The following is an 18,167-nucleotide window of genomic DNA, read 5'->3' on the forward strand; positions in this document are numbered from 1 at the left end:
AGTATTTGGTGGTTGACCAGATCAAAAGCCGCGGAGAGATCGAGGAGAAGGAGAAGAGCTAGCTTCCCATTGTCCTTCAGTGACTCCATCTGAGTTTTCAAGTCAATCGGAGCTGACTCCGTGCCATGTTTAGGGCGGAACCCTGATTGTCTTAAGCCCAGGAGATTGTTTAGTTCGAGGTAATCCTGAATCTGCAGGTAGGCTGCGCGGTCCAGGATCCTGAGCAGGAATGGGACTGTAGTGATAGGTCTGAAGTTAGTTGGGATATTAGGGTCAAGGAAGGGTTTTTTGAGGAGTGGGATAACCAATGCATCCTTTGGGTTGTCGGGGACAATACCCGTCTTGAAAGAAGCATTTATGAATGCTGTAATGAACGGGGCTAGCTCATGAGATGCTTCCTTGATAATAGGTGCTGGGCAGGGGTCGCCTTGGCTATTGGAAGGTTTTAAATTGTTTATGATGTTTTCTACTTTGAGAGTATTGAGTGGGGAGAAGGAGAAAGGTTTATGCGGATAGGTTAAATGTGTATTAAGTGTAGGTGTGCTTGGTGGTTGGTCAAGCTGTAGAGATTTCTGTTTGTCCCTGATTTTAGATTGGAGGGTAGCAATTTTATCCAGGAGTGCTGACTGAATATTGGTGCACCAAGTGTTGTCTTTGGAGCAAGAGTCAGGGGGGGGATGCAGGTGTCGCGAGTTCCTTAAGGATATTAAAGAGTTCCTTAGTATTGGACGGGGCTGACATAATGCGGTTATTATAAGAATCTTGTTTTGCCTGGAGTACAGCTTTTTTATAGTTAAGGGTGGCTATCAGAAGACTGTCCTTGTGGGCGTAGGAGTGGTGACTTCTCCAGCGTGACTCTGCTGTGCGTTTCTCTTTGCGTAACACTCTTAGCTGGGGAGTAAACCACGAGTTAAGGTGTGCTCGTTGTTTGGGTTTCCTCAGTTTGAGCGTGGCAATAGAGTTGATGGCTGCAAGCAGTGACTGGTTATACATGTCGGCTAGGTTGGTGGGGTCTGAGCAAGTGTCAGGAGCGTAATTTAGTGTGGGAAGGATAAGGGGGAGTAGTTTTTCTTTCGTAATGTTCTTTTTATTTCTAGTGAGGGTGGCTGGGGCGACCAAAGGCCTGGGTGGCGGGGCTGCTTCGATGCTGAAAGTGATGACATGGTGGTCAAACCACAAGCAAGGGGCGTTGGACATTACACTAATATTGCAATTGGTGTCACTAAGCCAGTCAAGGGGCCACCCTTTAATGTGGGTGGGTTCCTGTATGTGGTGAGTGAAACCTAAATCTGTTAAGGTATTAGCTAGGGCTAGACCAGATATTCTTTATGGTGACCCAACCTCATCTTTGCGGGAACCGTCTCTCTGGTTATGGGTCCTGAGGACAAAGGCATACCATCCACTCCTACCTGTATAGGAGTTGTGTTAGGTCTAGTAGACACAAGGTGTTCTATTGCCCAGTTGGAGTCCATGAAATTTCCAGCTGCTCTGCAGTCTTACATGGCAAACACCTCAGTAGGACCTGACTCGGACAACCACAGATAGACTTGGAACACCATCAAACTGTTGTCCTCCGGACTTCCTATTGTTCTTGAGTTGTTGCTCAACTCAAACTTGGCATTTACCCCGAAACTTCCCTTGCAGCAGATCAGGGGTAGGAGTTTTCCTTCCGTCGAGGAGGTACTTCTGGACAGTCTCTCAATAAGTGTTTCGAGGAACCACAGTACATACACAATCCGGCATCTCGCCGCTTTCCTCGTTCTTCTGGAGTAAGGGGACCCCGGGTAGCTCCAATTTGCATAGGCTCTTCAGTAGGAGCCGTGGACCTCATTGTCAGTGATGGAGTAAGTAGACCGATAGCCTGAGGGGTGCCTCGAAGCCGTCTTCTTTCTTGCTGCCTTTCCAGCAAGCGGAACTCTATCTGGAGGGACAATGTCATCAAATCCTGGCAAGAGGCGGGACGGGCTACTCGTGCGAGTTCATCCTTGATCTCATCATGGAGACCTCGTCTGAATATTGTCTGCCGAGCAGAGTCCGGCCAGTCTGCCTTGGCTGCTAGTCTCTGGAAGCGGGAAATATATGTTTGGACATTAGTGTTCCCCTGGCGAACATCCAGGATAGCTTCAAGAGAGGAGTAGAATACTTTGGGTCTGTCAAATCTCTCCTTAAATGCCTCCACAAAACGATTGTAGTCATTCAAGGACTTGTCATTACCAGTGACCAATGGGGTGGCCCAGGATAGGACGTTTCCAGTGAGGTTAGCAATAATGAAATCGACCTTAGATCTAGCCGTCTCATATGCATGGGGCCGAAAGGCGAAATAAACTTTACAGGCATCCAGAAAATCCTTAAGTTCTCCAGGGTGGCAGTCATATTTGGAAAAAGAGAGCGGCATTGTTGGCAGATCGCTGTGATCGTTGCGGTGTAATACCACCTGTTGTCGGAGAGCAATAGCCTCCGTTCTCAGTATTTGAATCTCTGCAGTAAGATTCTGCATGGCCGCTACAAGTTCTTGGTACTGCTCCAAAGAAGCCATGTTTAAAGTAGGGCGTTGTATACTGTCAGGCTTCAGGTCTACCTCCCCAATCTCCTCACCCGATTCTTCGGAATCCAGCTCCTCCTGAGCAGTCTTGGTCTCTCTACGGTCCTTCTTCTTCTTGGAAGTCTTGACCTTGGGTGTCCGAGCCTTTCTCTCGTGTAAATAAGGTCTGGCCCCTCCGGAGGCCACCTTGGCAGAGATGGAAACCTGCTTTTGGGGGAACCTGGGGGGCCAGCCTCACTACCAGGGAAAAAGCCGAAAGGCAGAAAAAACCCTGGAGATGATGAAGATGCAAGGTGACTGATAAGGGTTCAAATAATCAAGGTCCAATAGGAGAAACACCTTCGTTCAGCGGAATGTTCAATAATCCTTTCAATAGTCTTAAGGATCCCAAGGAAATGATGTGTAGAAATAGGAGTAAGATATGCCAGAAGGGAAGTAAATATGGAAAGTGAAGAAATACTGCAAAGAAGCAGACAGCAGAGTAAGTATGAATGTAAACAAGCAAGAAAGCGTAAGAAGGAAAATATATAAGCTGTAAGGTAAGTCGGAATATAAAGAATAAACAGACTTGCCCGACAGTATTAAGGCGAGTGCAAGCTTCGAACGAGAAACGGCAGGCGCCGCGTACTGAGAGGCTCAAACTTAGCAGGAGGAGGAAAGGGTTGCCGCTCGCGTCCCAGGTGGTTGAAGACTGCAGAGCGTGGAATGACAGGCAAAGTAGGTAGCTAGAGCAGGAGGAGGAGATTGCGGCTCGCATCCTTGACAACTCCGGCAGCCGAGCAAGGAAAGGCAGACTCCGAGCAGTGAGCGAGAGAGGTAGGAGAGAAAAATGCAGCCGCTCGTAAACAACCCCACACGAGCCGGCCGTAGAAAGTAATAAACGAAGAAAAAGGTAAGGCTGACAGAAATGGAAAGAACACGACACAGTAGCCAACAAGGAGGAACCAGAGAGGGAATTCGCAGAGATACGCTACGAGCACTGAGGAGCGTTATAGCAAAAAGAACAGATACAACGCACCAGTTTAGGGGGCGGAGTCGGTATTTATAGGAACCAACGCCATGTTGAGTGAGGACTAGAACTTACCATTGAGTAAGTTAAAGCCTCCAACTATTCCAAATCTTCCACCCGCTGTTCCTGACAATAAGGACTGTATCATCTGCGTACAGTAGGGTACTAAATTTAATACACGAAATAAGAATAAAAGTAGGGCTCGTGGGCAGCCTTGCGTCACGTCCCTTTTAAAATGTAAATCCCTTGAATAAAGATGGCTCTTGGAACACCTAACCATAGCTGACGTGTCCACATAAAACAGCTGGATTAATTGAATGAGCCCGGGGGAAACCCCAATCCTCCCACCCTTTGCCCACAATAGGCTATGGTTTATTGAGTCAAAGGCTTTGGATAGATCCAAGAAGGCAGTAAAAATATGAGTTTTCCTCCTTCTTGTGTACTTCTCCGCTATCGCTATCGTATTCAATAGAAAAAGCATTGATCGATAGTGGAGTAGCCTTTACGAAAACCAGCCTGTATAGCCGGGAGCGTGGAGCTTTCTCTGCCCCATTCTTCCAATTGGACTGCCGGACACCCAGCAAAGACATTATTAGAGGCGTCAATTAGGGCGACTGGACGATAGAAACGGGGGGTCAGTCATCTGGCCTTTTTTAAACAGGGGGATGATCAAGCTATTTTTCCAAGAAAGCAGGAGGATGGGGGTGCATGCGTTTGAGTTAACCTCTGTCAGGACTGTCATCCACCAGTCCATGAGCCCAATAAAAACATTGGGTCTAAAGACATCTAGCCCAATGGCTTTACCCTTTTGAAGAGTTCCTAATTGAGCCCCAATTTATTCCTGCAAGAATAACACATCATTATGTTCCTCGCTTCCACTTAGCGGGATTACTAACGCCTGGGCCCCTGATTGCAAAAGCATTTCTTGAAAGTAGGAGATACATAATTCCGGGGAGATTTGCCTGCATCGCCCTCACTACCCTTATCAAAGCCTTTAGCGACCAGCTTGCAGAATCTTTTTGGCTGATTTTCTCTTACTGTCCTAGCGGGCAGGTCCCATTGAGCATCTATAGGTTGTCCCTATTTTGATTTTTAGAGTCTGCTATAGGATTGAGTACAGTTAACCTGCTGTCATTAGAGATATCGGGGAGGCCTGATGAGGTGCCCTTTCTGCATGTCGGCACCCAGCATCAAACCAGGGAGCGTTAACTCTGGAGAAGCCTTTCTTATTCCCATTATCATATGAGATGCATGGGGCTAGTCTAGTTATTTGAGACTGAAGAAGCTCAAAAAGGTGCACCAACTCTTGGTGATGCTGTGACCCTAAAAGTGTATTGCGTAATCCAAAAATATCCCCATCTTGGAATAAAGTTAGCATCTCGATGCTCTCAATCCTTCGCATTGGACAGGGAAGCTCTTCTGTATTGTGGGCAGCATGTCGCGCGATTGTACTCGCCTGCTGCTCCAACACCAGAAGGATTATGATCACTCTCCATGCAATTTTGTATTTTGAAACAACTTACTTTATAGAAAGAAAAGCAATCAACCAAACAATAATCGGTTATGGTTTACCTCAGGCCAGACTTAAAGGTGGGGTTTTAAGGGACATCCCCTCCGAACATCTTCCATTGAGCTCCATAAATTTTATTTAGATAAGATAAGATATTTAACCATAAAAAGAGTCCATTAGGCAGACCATTGCAAATTGTCCCCAATGACACTTTTCTTTGGAATTCCACAGGATTCTTCCACCTTGATCGTGTCAAGCGGAATTCCCATGTTGCGTCCTAACTTAGCAGTGAAATCTCCAATCAGTAATGTACGGTCTTCCTCGACACTTGACAGTCCCGTAGGGAGAAGAGATTTCCCATGAAATTGCTAGTCTGCTTGATTTTGGGGAGGACATGAATATTTATCACCATCAGTTTTTGCTTCCAGAGTAACTTGCCTTTGGAGAGTGCCAATAGACCTGGATTGGCAAGGGACCACCCGACGACCAATAAATTGTAGGACTTCTGCACCATGGTTACCAAACCCCTTCGCCATCTGCCCATGTTTGATCGCACCGTTTTTATCAGGAACATTTTAAAATTGGTGAAGCTGCAAGAAAGGATGAGCCAATCTGAAAATCTAACGAAATGGAAATGTGAAGATAGTTTGGACGCGCCTCTCACCTGCTCGGCGATCTCCTGACGCCTCAGCTCCAGCGTCTTTTGCTGCTCATTCGTGTGGTCCATGATGTTCTTCCCACCAATCAGCAGCTTGCTTTCCATTGCCTTGGGAGGAGAAATCAAAGGGTCAGATTATAAAAGCAAAAAGCCGGGTGCATGAAAACATACATTGGCGGCTCAGGCCAATTAAACACACAACATACCAGCATTAAGTATTTTACACAATCAACCTTTAGATAGTCCCCTTGCAGATAGTGAGTGACAAGGTCCTTTACAGCACAATCCAGGGCTTAGATGAGGTACACCTACTATAAATGCAATCCCTTGTATTTTTTAAACACTTGATGAGACAGCAATTTTTGTACTTCAACTGTGCACTTTAAAACAAAAAGCCTCGACGCATGTTTCGGGCTCACACATTCACTTCTTCAGGATTTACATGTAAAATGCTGTTTCACAGGATACATTTCACAAGTATGCCAGTTTCTCATATGGCATTTTGCATTTACATGCTCAATGTGGAAGCACGGCCTTGGATGGAGCAAATGCTATCCATCTTCTATGCACCATGAACAGCACACCCTAAAGTACATAATGATGAATTGAATTAATGGCTGTATTCGCTAGGGTCAGACGCCTACGGAATTAGCTGCCTCAAAGTGGCAAGCAGAGACCATCTTGGAGAAGTGGTGTGCGGCCAGTAGACTGCGTGCAAAAATAGGGTACCTGAATCTTTGCTTGAGGACAATCAGACGTTAATCATTCCTTAGTAAAATGTGGGTACATTAGGTGTAGGGGGCGGGCGTGAAGGGATACACTATCTCTTAAAAGTAAGCCAGGTATGCTGGTAACAGAGTTTTACGGAAGATGCATCCAATCTACAATGGAAGGAGGGCTTCTGTGAGAAACCAATGCATGGTTCTTAACACTGCAGAAAGGTGGTCTCATTTCCAGGCCAGCATATCAGGTTGGCCTTTGGTCATTGCAATAATCGGTGTAGAATTTGCAAGCTACTTATAATTCAATCCAGGCCTGCTCTGATTTGGGAAGATACAGGTTTAGGAGGCTGATGGTCACGTGACCAGGCCCTACCACTCAGCTGCTCCACCTACCTGCTTTTGCATCTTCCAGGCAGCTACTTAAGGACTCCAGGCCAGCTCCAGATAGATGGCTTTCAGGAAGCTGTGGACACATGACCAGACCCCGCCACTCTGCTGCTCTGCCCACCGCCTGTTTTCGCGTCTTCCAGGCAGCTACTTAAGAACTCCAGATAGACAGCTTTGAGGAAGCTGATGGTCATGTGGCCTTGACAATGTCCGCTCAGCAACCAACCATGCAGCAGTCATTGCCGACCTTATCACCACACATGACTTGGACGCCATCTTTATTACTGAGACCTGGATGACATCCACCTCCATCTTCATTCTAGATGTCCTCATCCACAACGGCTACAGAAATCTACAGCAAGATCGTCCAAACAAGATTGGCGGAGGCCTTCCCATCATTCACAAGGCATCACAAGGCATCATGGCCATGCACCTCCTGTCCCCGATGCACACAGTGTGGCCATGCACCTCCTGTCCCGGACGCACACAGTCACTTTTCACATCATCTACAGACCACCCAAGCCAACCACCTCCGTCATCGAAGACTTCATGGAGTTGGTCACCACCATGTCTCTCATGCATGCCAACAACATCTTCCTCAGCGACTTCAACATCCCTGGCAACCCAGCAACCAAGTCAATGAAATAAGATCTCGACTGCCTACTCAACACTCTGATCCTCATGCAGCATACAAAAGAATCAACTGAAAGGAAAGGTAATATCTTCAACCTCATCATCACGGCCCTGCCAACCCTCCATCACAGTTTTCCAATCCCGCTCCACTGGTCAGACCATCTGGTAATCCCCTTTGACATTCGTCACACGATACCAGTCAATCAAAACCCATCGGAAACCCTGCACACAAGCCTTCAACTAATTCAAGAATATCCCAGTGGAGGCTTTCAAGGACGACCTTGCCAAACTCCAATTCACATGGGCTGATTGACCTAGGACTGCGACTCACTCCTCCAAGAAACTCAATACCACCCTCACAACCAACACCAACTGTTATGCCCCAGTGAAACAATGCACCATCAAACCTAAACCTTCTGCACCCTTTTACAATCAGGAACTCAACTTCAACAAATGAGTCATCAGAAAACAAGAGAAGACTTGGTGAAAATCCTGCAGCACATCCAACCTTGGGAACTCTCTGGTACATGCAGATGACTGATCACCACTGCCAAGGCCAACTACTACCAAAACACCATAGCCAAGGCTAACAATGAAAGCAGAGCCCTCTTCAGAACCATCAGGCACTTCATCAACCCTCTGCTCGACTCACCCGTACTGCACTCCATCAAGGAATCCACTCCCATCAACTCTTTCTTCATCAATAAGATCAGCATCTTCTGTCAACACATAGCCACCAATGCTACAACTGGCAGCACACTACACATACCACCTTGCTAAACCACAATTACCTGGACAACTTTCAAGACAACCATCAACAGCTCCCTAACTCAAGGCACCTTCCCCTTGACCTTGAACACCGGACCAACCCTCTCAGTTCTCAAGAAACCAACACTAAACCCTGAGAACCTCAGCAACTACCGTCCCATCACCCATCTTCCCTTCCTAGTTGCAATCCCTGAGAAAGCAGAAGCTATGCAACTTCTCCAACACATCAAAGCCAACAACCTCCTTCAGTTCTACCAATCTGGCTTCAGACACAGAAGCAGCACAGAATCGGCTACCTTTAAGATAATTGACAATGCCCTCAAAATCTTGATGATGGCCATCCTTTCCTCCTGGTTCTCCTTGACCTCTCAGCAGCATTTGACACAGTAGACCACGAGGAACTCACTGACAATCTACATCACTGCATTGGGGGATCAGCAAGATCACCCTCAGCTGGTTCAAATTCTACTTTGCTAATCAACACCAGTTTGTACAAATGGATTCTGCCAGATCACCAACTCTACCCATCTCCTGTGGAGTCCCGGAAGGACCCATCCTCTCCCCTGTGATGTTCAATCTTGGCATGGAACCGCTTGGAACCCTCCTCGCTCCACACAACATCCACCAGTACATATATGACATGCAGCTCTACCTCAAGATATCCTCCATTGAATACATCCACAGGCTCAAAGCATGTCTATCATTGATCCAGTCCTGGATGCCAAGTGCTTTCCATGAAGCTCAACCCGTCCATGATGGAATTCCTACTGCTGACCAACAGCAGCGAAAACCCGGACATGACTCTCTGCTATGCACCTCGAAGGGCTTCACATCCCAGTTGGCCACCGGCGCCAAGTCCCTTGGGTTTGCATCAACAGACACCTCCCCTTCAAACTGCACGTAGCAAGGAAGACACAAACAGCTTGGTACCAACCTTCTCTCCTGCGGAAACTCAAGCCCTTCATCCCAGAAAACAACTTCAGATCTGCTGTCCAGGCCTTGGTCCTCTCCCACCTTTCCGGCGACTACCTTGGCTCCTCTGAGATGTGTCTTGCAGGGTGCAGCATGACTCATCAAAGGACTCAACAAATTCGACCACATCACCTCTACCCTCATTTAACTGCACTGGCTCCGCCTGCCCATCAACATCCGACTCGCCCCCTCGCTTCTACAGTGAGGGGGCGATTTTACAAGAGGAGCTCAAGTCCATCCTCTTTAAAGAATGGCTCCCCTCCAACACCTAGGTTCACACACCCCCCACTCCCCACCCTACCCGACACGGGGTGATCTGATCCCCACTGTGTCCTCCCAAGGCTACTTGTAGACCCATTGCTGATAATTGCCCTCCCTCCCCTGTTGTTAAATCCCCACTCCTTTGGTTCTCTGCCCCCTAACCTTGCTCCTCGGCCACTGAGTGTAAAGCGCTCTGTTGCTTCCTGAAGCCAGGTCTGCGCTCAATAAATACCAGAATAATAATAATAATAATAATAATAATAATAATAATAATAATAATAATAATAAAGCTACAACATAATCCGCTTCAGAGGTACCAACTAGAACTAAAGGTCCTCTTGACATTAGCACTTGCTTGGACGTTGATGAACCGTTGTCGCCGTGAAGCATTGCAAGATTCTTCACCGTATCCTTACCCACCAACATATGGGGAAATTAGTAGGTGAAGAGACTCGATCTGGCAGGTGCTTTGCCTTTCGAAAAAGCTGGGGGAGGTGTACAATTATACCACAAGCTCAAAATAGATGACTCTTAGCCCTACCAGAAGCCACATGGATGGTAGAAAAGATAGAAGATTGAGACATTTATCACTACAGGGTTTTGACAACTGAACCTCAACCACATATTAAAAACACATGAAACATGATATTATTTAAGAACTAGCTGCCCCCGGCCACGCGTTGCTGTGGCTCAGTCTGGCTCTGGCGGTTCTCCAAGTTGAGGCAGTTTAATTTTTCCAGCGGCGCAACACATTCATTTCGTTTCTCCATTACATTTCAGAGCCTTGCAATAAGGACACACTTCAGTTATGGTGCTGATGAGAACATGCCGGCTCAAACTATAATCATCAGCTGGTTTGTACCGGAATGCAAGGCGATTGTAATTGCGTGATTGCTGAGCACGGAGTCGTGTTTGATGCTGATCTGCTGTTTCTCGTTGACGTCTTTTAGCTAGTCTCAACCTGTCGCGTTCATTCTGTTGAGAACGAAGCAGATCTGAAACTGCAGAACACGATCGCTGTGCTCGCAACCGTGCATCCTAAAGTCTGGCTGCATGTCGCTGTGCTGCTTCCTCAGCACGTTTTTGAGCCATTCTAAATCGGAACCATCGAAATGGAATCGTAAAATAGCGTGTGTTGCTTTTACCGTCCAACAGATGGTGCTGTTTTGCAGTAAAATGTTCAGTATAGCGTGTGTTTATTTTACGTCCAACAGATGGCGCTGTTTTTCAGAAAAAGCATGTTTTTACCTGTCACAGGTGTGACATCTATGTATAGTAGGCATATAAAAACACGCGCCTATTCGAATGCAACGTTGTGTCAAAATTTCAAACCATTCGGTGAAGAACTTTCGGAGATTTAAGATTTTGAACAAACAAACATTTACATTTTTATTTATATAGATTTTAAAATAAAGAGACACCAATTATTTGAAATGCATGCCTGGGATTAGCCCCCAAATAAGAACTGGTGGCAAATTGTGCAGATTCAATTATTCTAACCATCATTTGACCCCCGAACACTGATCATAAATGGGAATTTGGGGGCAATGGCTTGCTCTTAAATGATTTCTTGTAGCTACTGGGAGTGAATTGTCAATTGCTACAGCAGATACGACGGTGTGAAAAATGATTGGTCTTTATTATGCATCCTCTAAGTACACACTTCTCTGTACATCTTTCGAAACAGAATGCAAGTTCCCCTTCATTATTCTGGCATCTGTCTACTGCTGCTCAGAAACGCATACTGATCAGTAAAACACAGCACCGGGATGTCAATGACTGCCAGCATCAGGGCAAATGTGTCTGCTCTCATGCATCAGTGTTCTCGGGCTGACAGGGTGTATTAGGGTGACCAGTGGCCCCAACATCAACTGTCAGACCACCGATCTCAAAGAGTCTCCAGAATCAGTGACCATTAGCAGCAGCAATATAAGAGTGCAGACTTGATCGGTGACAGCGTAAAAACACCCCAGTACCACTGCCAGTACAATATTGCTGCCATTATTAATGACATTACAACAGTGTTTCCAATACTGGTACCAACTAGGGCAGCAGACAGTCTAAGATCCAAGATGGCAGAGTACAGGGCCCCCTGCATTAGGGTGTGATAGAGGCTCATGCGCGCAGTATCAAGGAATACCATCTTGCAAGGGTGTAGAAGCCCTGGCTTTTTTATTAATGAAATAATGGGGGTTGTTCATCTCAGAAAGGGGGGTCTGCTAAGTAGACCCTCCTTTCAGAAAGCTACATACCTAAGGAATAGTATACATCTGTGCCTTGATGCATCGGTCACCTGATCTGCAGCTCCGGATCTTCAGCTACAGAGAGCAGGTTCTTTGACAGCTGCTGTGATGTTAACCTCACTGCAAACAGAGGCTGCACTTAAATCTGCACCTCCATAATAATTATGATGAACTATTGGTCTGGTGGCAGGGTAATCGCTAATAATAAGACATACAGGGTTTTGGTATGGTGACCGATAGTTCCCACAATTATTAAAGCCACATCAGATTTGTATCACACGTCAGCACAGTGAACCTAGGCCAGCTGTGGTAAGGATATGTAGATTCTAGTCAGACTGCCTGTTTGTGCTCAGCCAGCACGACAATAGGCAATAACGTTGTGTCTCCTCTGATCACTTGGGAGGTTGGGTAATACTACTACAGCTCAGGAAACTCTGAGCAGGATGACCCCTGGGAACCAAGCCTCAAAGAGGTACACCCACAACAAAAGGGACAGCCTCGCACCAGAGTTTTGCATACCAAAGGGTCAGGCTTGGGAAGGGGGAAGAGTTGGGACAGTCAAACAGAGCGGAAGGGCTGGAGGAATGGTACCTCAACCTTGTTTTTTTGTCTCTTACATTTTCTGCACAACAAAGCAATCTGGGCGTGATGCAAGACAACAAAGGTCACTTGTCACCTTAACAGGGATTGGACCCCTTGAAGTAGGCCTGCTTTCATCCAATCCTTGGTGGCCTTTTGCTTTCTATGAAGGGGTCTACCAATCCTTCTATGATTCCTTGGGACTTTTACAAGAAGAAAAGTAGAATTTGCTTGGACCCTGATGGCTCAGCAGTCCAAATTCCTCCAGTTGTGAGGTGATGGTACATGTTCCAACCATCCAAATCTGTAACCTAACCATCCAGAGGGAACATTTGGGGTGACTGCTGTTGGATCAAGAACTTGACCGGTACCCAGGCTCCATACTGGAAGTGAAGGACCCCTGTAGGTGTCAGTTATCTTACCCGGGTGGGTGTTAAGAGGAAATGTACCAATGTTGTCCCTCCAAACAGCTGGATTCCTGTATCTGTAACTGTGAACCAACCTTGTGAATGAGTTGACCACGCTTGAATACCATGGATTCTATCAGGACTCGCAGTGCTGCCTTTGGCACTTCTTCTAACCTCGTGCCACCCGGGTGCATCATCTGTTACAGCTCGAACAAGAAGCTTGTCGCTGCAGAAGCCTATGAGCCGCCATGTCTCGAACATCACATTGAACCACCAGAATCATCATCAATGGGGCACCCTCAACGTTTTACCATCACTGGTGGCATCCTCAACCCCTATCTATCGAATGCTGCATCGTGCAGCTTGAAGCTTCATCTCGAACGTGCCTTGACGCAGACTCCCGGTTGGATCACCACGACCCACTGCATCCAAACGTGGTTAAACCTGTGTGTACAGCACTGTTCAACCTGGTTAGACACAGTTGAACTGCCCAATAACAGATTTGTGTACTTTGGAGAGGTACAGCCCGCATCGTCCACATTTGGGACTGTAAAGACTGATGAGCCATCCATTTGCATTCTACTATGACATATCCTTTTGAGGGAGGTTGCTGCAATTTCTTGCCTTTCACCCACGCTGCATTACACAGTGTGCTTGCTCCATCTTCTCTCTGCATTTTCTGTAGTTTTTTACAAAGGTGGATTTTTGTTAGTGTTTTCTAGTTCATTTATATTGCATGCTGGTGGGTTTAATTAAAGCATATATACATATGCAGAAACTTGATAGGACATTCATTGATTTTGGACTATTACGGTTTGGGTTGTTACTGTTATCACAGTCACACATCGGCCCACGTTACCACAAAAGGCAAAGGAGATATATTTCTTGATTGTACCCGTTTCACCTTTCTGATTGGGATGGCTGCTGGTTCAGTAGTAGTGTGGGGCGGAGTAGGCGCTTTAGCCACAACTCATCCTTGTACTCCTGAAGAGCTGTAGTCATTTTGGTCACACGCGGGGCCACTGACTTGTGTTGGCAAAGTAAAGCTGTCCAAGATGGGAGACTCCTCCCATGCTTCCACACACCCGCCTACTCTGCATGGCAGCAGCTGACTGCAGGATGGTCCGGGTATGCACCACCGGCGGTGAATGGGTGTGCTTGAACCCTCTCTTCTGAATACAGTTTACACCAGGAGAGGAGGGCGCGCAAGTCAAAGCGTGTGAGGGTCCCCCTGCTGCTAGAGCTGGGAAGGTGAGGGTCGTGGACATGTGGAAGATCTCTAATTCACAGTGCTTGCCTAAGGGGAGCGGTCAATATGTCGCGAGAGTGGGAAAATAGTACAGGAAGCACCAGAATAAAGTCTAGGGGTGCATTAGGGGACCCCTCCATAGTTTACTTGTATCTTTTTACGTTGAACTATTGCATTCGAAATGTGCCTATGACAGAGCAACCACCTTTGTAATGAGTGTGTTCACGTTATGATATGATATGGCATTTGTAACGCGCCTATACACGTTGCGTCTACTTTGTGAAACTTTATGAGGCGTTCTTGCCCAAAAACATCTGCTTAATTGTGAGATGGACATGTTGGATTAATCCAAGTTCTCTTCTGGATTTTGGATTTAGTGTGGACCTACGGAACTTCCCTCGAGTCTTTGAGGGAGGTTTGTCCCAGGGTCTTTCTTCAAGCCAGTCATTCTCTGATTCCCTGATCTTCTCTCACTAACTTTAGTTCTCTTTCTCCTAGATGCCCGGTCGAGTACAGAAGCACAGTCTGGCTACAATGTATCCTCATTTCAATTCCAACTTTCAGGATGGCCCTCCCTCAGTACTTTCCCAAGAACACCCCCATGTGATCCAAAAGCCCAGTAGGCCTCCAACCTCCCTTTTTAGGTGTGCTTCTAATATAGGAAGCGTATGGTGAGCTCTGACCTTCTCCATCAAAAACAGATTCCTGGCAGATAGCCTGTCTCTTTCCCCTTTCTCCTGTCTTTCCACCTATGACCACCCACTACCCCACGCCCCAGCCAGTACCCTTGGTTGAAACAAGGGGCATCAAAGAAAACCAAGGTTTGCCAGTTATGCCACAGGTTGTTTAGTTTACAGTGATGTTGGTCATATGGCAGGTGCCCAGAGATGAGAACTGCCATTATTGCCTGAGTAGGAGCAAGTACAGCTGTTGAGCAATCGGAATTAAGACTGGATACGCCAGAGCTAAAAGCAGCTTCTGGGTATTGTGAGGAACCCAAGGGCATCCTCCCATCTAATCCCCCTGGATCTTCCTCACAGGCAGCCAGGGAAAGGACATCACTCTTGGATCCCGACCCTGGGGGAGTTTATGCAAGGCAAGATCACCTGGGTGGAGGGCCCATGGGGTGTAGGGAGAGGATGTCTTTAGGTGAGCCATGGTATCCCCCTTTCACTTGTCAGAATGAACCCTACCCTCCCCCTGCCTTCGTAGGTTGTCTGTCTTTTCCTCTTTCAAACACACAAAGTGTCCCACAATCATATTCCTTTAAAGATGGGACGAGGAGGATGCAACTGGGAACTATGCACACTTCCATTCATTCACACCACTTTGGTACTTGGAAGAGGAAGAGGACTATGGAGGAATACACCATTACAATGGCCTGGCATGTCCCACTAATAGATTAAATTATGGTCCGGCAAAGGACGTGCACATGCAACCAATTAAGAGGCTACAGGTTAACGTTGCAGATGGGTGAGTGAGACGCCAGGGCCCAAATGGGCCATGAGAGGGTCGAGACACCTGCACCACGAGAGGGTCAAGACACCTGCAAACCCCTGTGCCGTGTGTCTACAGCCGGAACTGTGAGACACAGAAGACTCCAGAATGCTGCAGACTGCTGCAGCAAGGCTCGAAGGTGGAGAACGCTGATCGCTGGAGCTCCCGACATGCACAAGTGGAGTGAGAGAAAGCCGGAGAAGAGAAAGAAGACACCCGGAGGAGCGGCTGCACACTGGTGAGTGAAAGACAGGTATACTCATACCGGGGCACTGCAGGGGCTGGAATTGGGCAGATGGAAATGCTGATCAAACAGAAACTTATAGTAATTGAGTTGGAAGACTGAATAGAAGAACACTGAATACGGAACAAGCTGCAAAGTACTTTTGAAACGCAAAAAGTGTCATCATCCACAAGGCTTCCTGTGGTCTGGGACCCCTCTACATCCAACTCTCTTACCCTAAATACCTTCCTACTGTAGCCCTTCAGTCGTCTAGCTCTAACTCTCTGCAGATCAGCCATTTTTTCAACCAGAGAGTGGGGGGTAGATCTCTCATCTCTGCAAGTGCCCCCCTCTGGAATGGTCTACCTGCCCCTCTCAGACTTGAGCTTGATCTCCTTAAGTTCTGGAAGCTTCTCAAGACCGTCCTTTTCTCTTCTTCCTTCCCTCTCCCCTGCCCCAGCTAATGTCCCTGTCAGCCACTTGACTGGCTGCCTGGTTCCCTCAGGGTCTTCATGGCATCAGGCCCCCCATCCCAGCCTACCCCTGCAGTTGGTCTCCCCGGGTCCGGCACCCTCCTCTTGCACTTGCCCTTCCGGGCTCGTCCCCCTGCACATGCATAGCTGGGTCTGCACCACTGTAACGGTCCAGCCCCTTACTTAGCACTTAGCTTGTGGACCTTCCTTCCCCAGCACTCTCTGCGTTTCCCTGTCTTTGTCTACCTGGCCTCCCCTGGCACTCGCTTTTTCTCATGGGCCCGTCCGCCCTGACCGGCACTTTCCCCCCTCCCCTCTTCTCTGCACTTCTCTTACTGCATTGGCACATTCCGAATGTCACAAGGCCTAGTACGATCATTTTGTGTTTGTCCTCCCTTTTTCCCCCACCCTCTTGTCTTGATGTGCTATCGAAACACATTGTGTATAGGCGCATTATAAATACCCGATAAACACAAATAAATAAATAAATTGAATACCGAAGAAAATAAATGATATGAAAATACCACAGGAGTGAAAAGAAAGTGACGTGCATTAATGAACAATGTGAAAGTATGAACAAAGTGAAATCCAGTAATGAGCACTCATGAACCAAGCGGAAAGCCAGTGATAAGCACTAATGGACAATCTGAAAGCAAGGTGGTGGAAAGGAATAAACACCACAGAGTGAGTTGTGTGAAATTCACGTTGTGGCATAGCAAAGAGGCAGGCAAGGAAAACTTGAATTGATTTTGGACTAATGACACATGTTCAGGGAGAAAACCTATGTTGGCAAGGAAATCCAACCAGAACATATAAATCTAACAAGGTTTTAGATCTGCTCCTCACCTGCGGCACGCTTGATGACTTGGTTTTGGTGTCGTGTAAGTGGAGCCGGTCCTCCCTGGCCTGCTGGACTCCTCTGGAGGAACACAGGACAGACTGGCTGCCAGGAAGGCCCGACCCAAGGAAAACCCCCCTTAGGGGTGAAAAAACCTTGCGAAGGTCTGTGCAGGTCGTCTTGTGTGGATAGACCAAGCTGCACGAAATGTGCAGCGTCGCCAAAGCAGTGGATGAAGAGAACAATTCCCGGGAACAGAACTAAACTGAATCAAGATGTAGCGTGGTCCTTCTGCGATAGGAGACAGTAGCGGCAGAAGGCACAGGGAGGACGGAGTGAGGGGGCTCATAGAATACAGAAGACACAAGAAGGAAAGAAACAGAAGCACAAGGTTTGGAAACACTTCTGTAGTAGCAACAAAGTTGCAAGGAGAGGAGCCGCGTTTACCGTCAGTGTTGGTCTGTAGGAGCTGGTGTTCCTCCCACTATTGCGTCTGATGTAAGGAACGTAGGGCGGTCATCTTGTGGTTGGCATTACACGTCTTCGTGCTTGGCAATGGAGGCAGTCATTGAATTGTTGGCTGTTAGAGCGTGTCGCCTGAGGAATGGCTAATGAGAAGTTGTCTTCCACTTATCGCAAAACGACCAAGGCTGGGGACGGAATTTTACACAAGGTGCCAAGGGTTATCAGTTGCGTTACCTGTAAAGGGTGGACCACGTGGTCTGACAACTGTGCTTAGACCGAGTAACCCCTACTTGGAAAGTCAAGATACAGAAGTTGTTTTGTGTAATAAGTGCTGAAATGATTGAAGAAAGGAACAATCTGTGTGAACTATTGAAAAGCCTGAATGGTTACAAAGTTGATCTGAAAATATTATTGAACGTTGAGAGATTTGAACTGACTGTGGTTTTGAAGATGGAAGAGCTGCCTTCTTGGGGAAGGGAATACTAAGATATTGCGAACTGTGTTGAACTTGGGGAATGGAACCCCAAAGCCTTTTGGAATTATTTTGAACTTGGGGAAGGTCACCCCAAGACCTTTTTGGAACATGGGGAAGTTGGAAAGCAAGCCAGGAGCTGGAATAAGCTCAGAACTTTATGCTAGAACACTGTTTCTTTTGTTGTTGAAATCTGTACACATTGTTTATCTTTAGTTGTGAGGGCAAGTATAGGTATTGGACACATGCAGACTTGTAA

The 18,167-nt window shown here is 47.1% G+C and overlaps 1 protein-coding gene across 2 annotated transcripts in view; it reads right to left on the bottom strand.

The window, feature by feature from the left end:
- KIF3C (kinesin family member 3C) overlaps window positions 1–18,167 on the bottom strand; it is a 504,835-nt gene that overhangs the window by 165,230 nt on the left and 321,438 nt on the right. For both annotated transcript variants that reach the window (XM_069605572.1, XM_069605571.1), the window contains exon 2: window positions 5,726–5,827. In XM_069605572.1, the coding sequence (XP_069461673.1) occupies window positions 5,726–5,827 (102 nt within the window). The remainder of the gene's footprint in view (window positions 1–5,725; window positions 5,828–18,167) is intronic.

Source organism: Ambystoma mexicanum, chromosome 4p, assembly GCF_040938575.1.
Source record: "Ambystoma mexicanum isolate Mex_15411 chromosome 4p, UKY_AmexF1_1, whole genome shotgun sequence".
Taxonomy (NCBI): Eukaryota; Metazoa; Chordata; class Amphibia; order Caudata; family Ambystomatidae; genus Ambystoma; species Ambystoma mexicanum.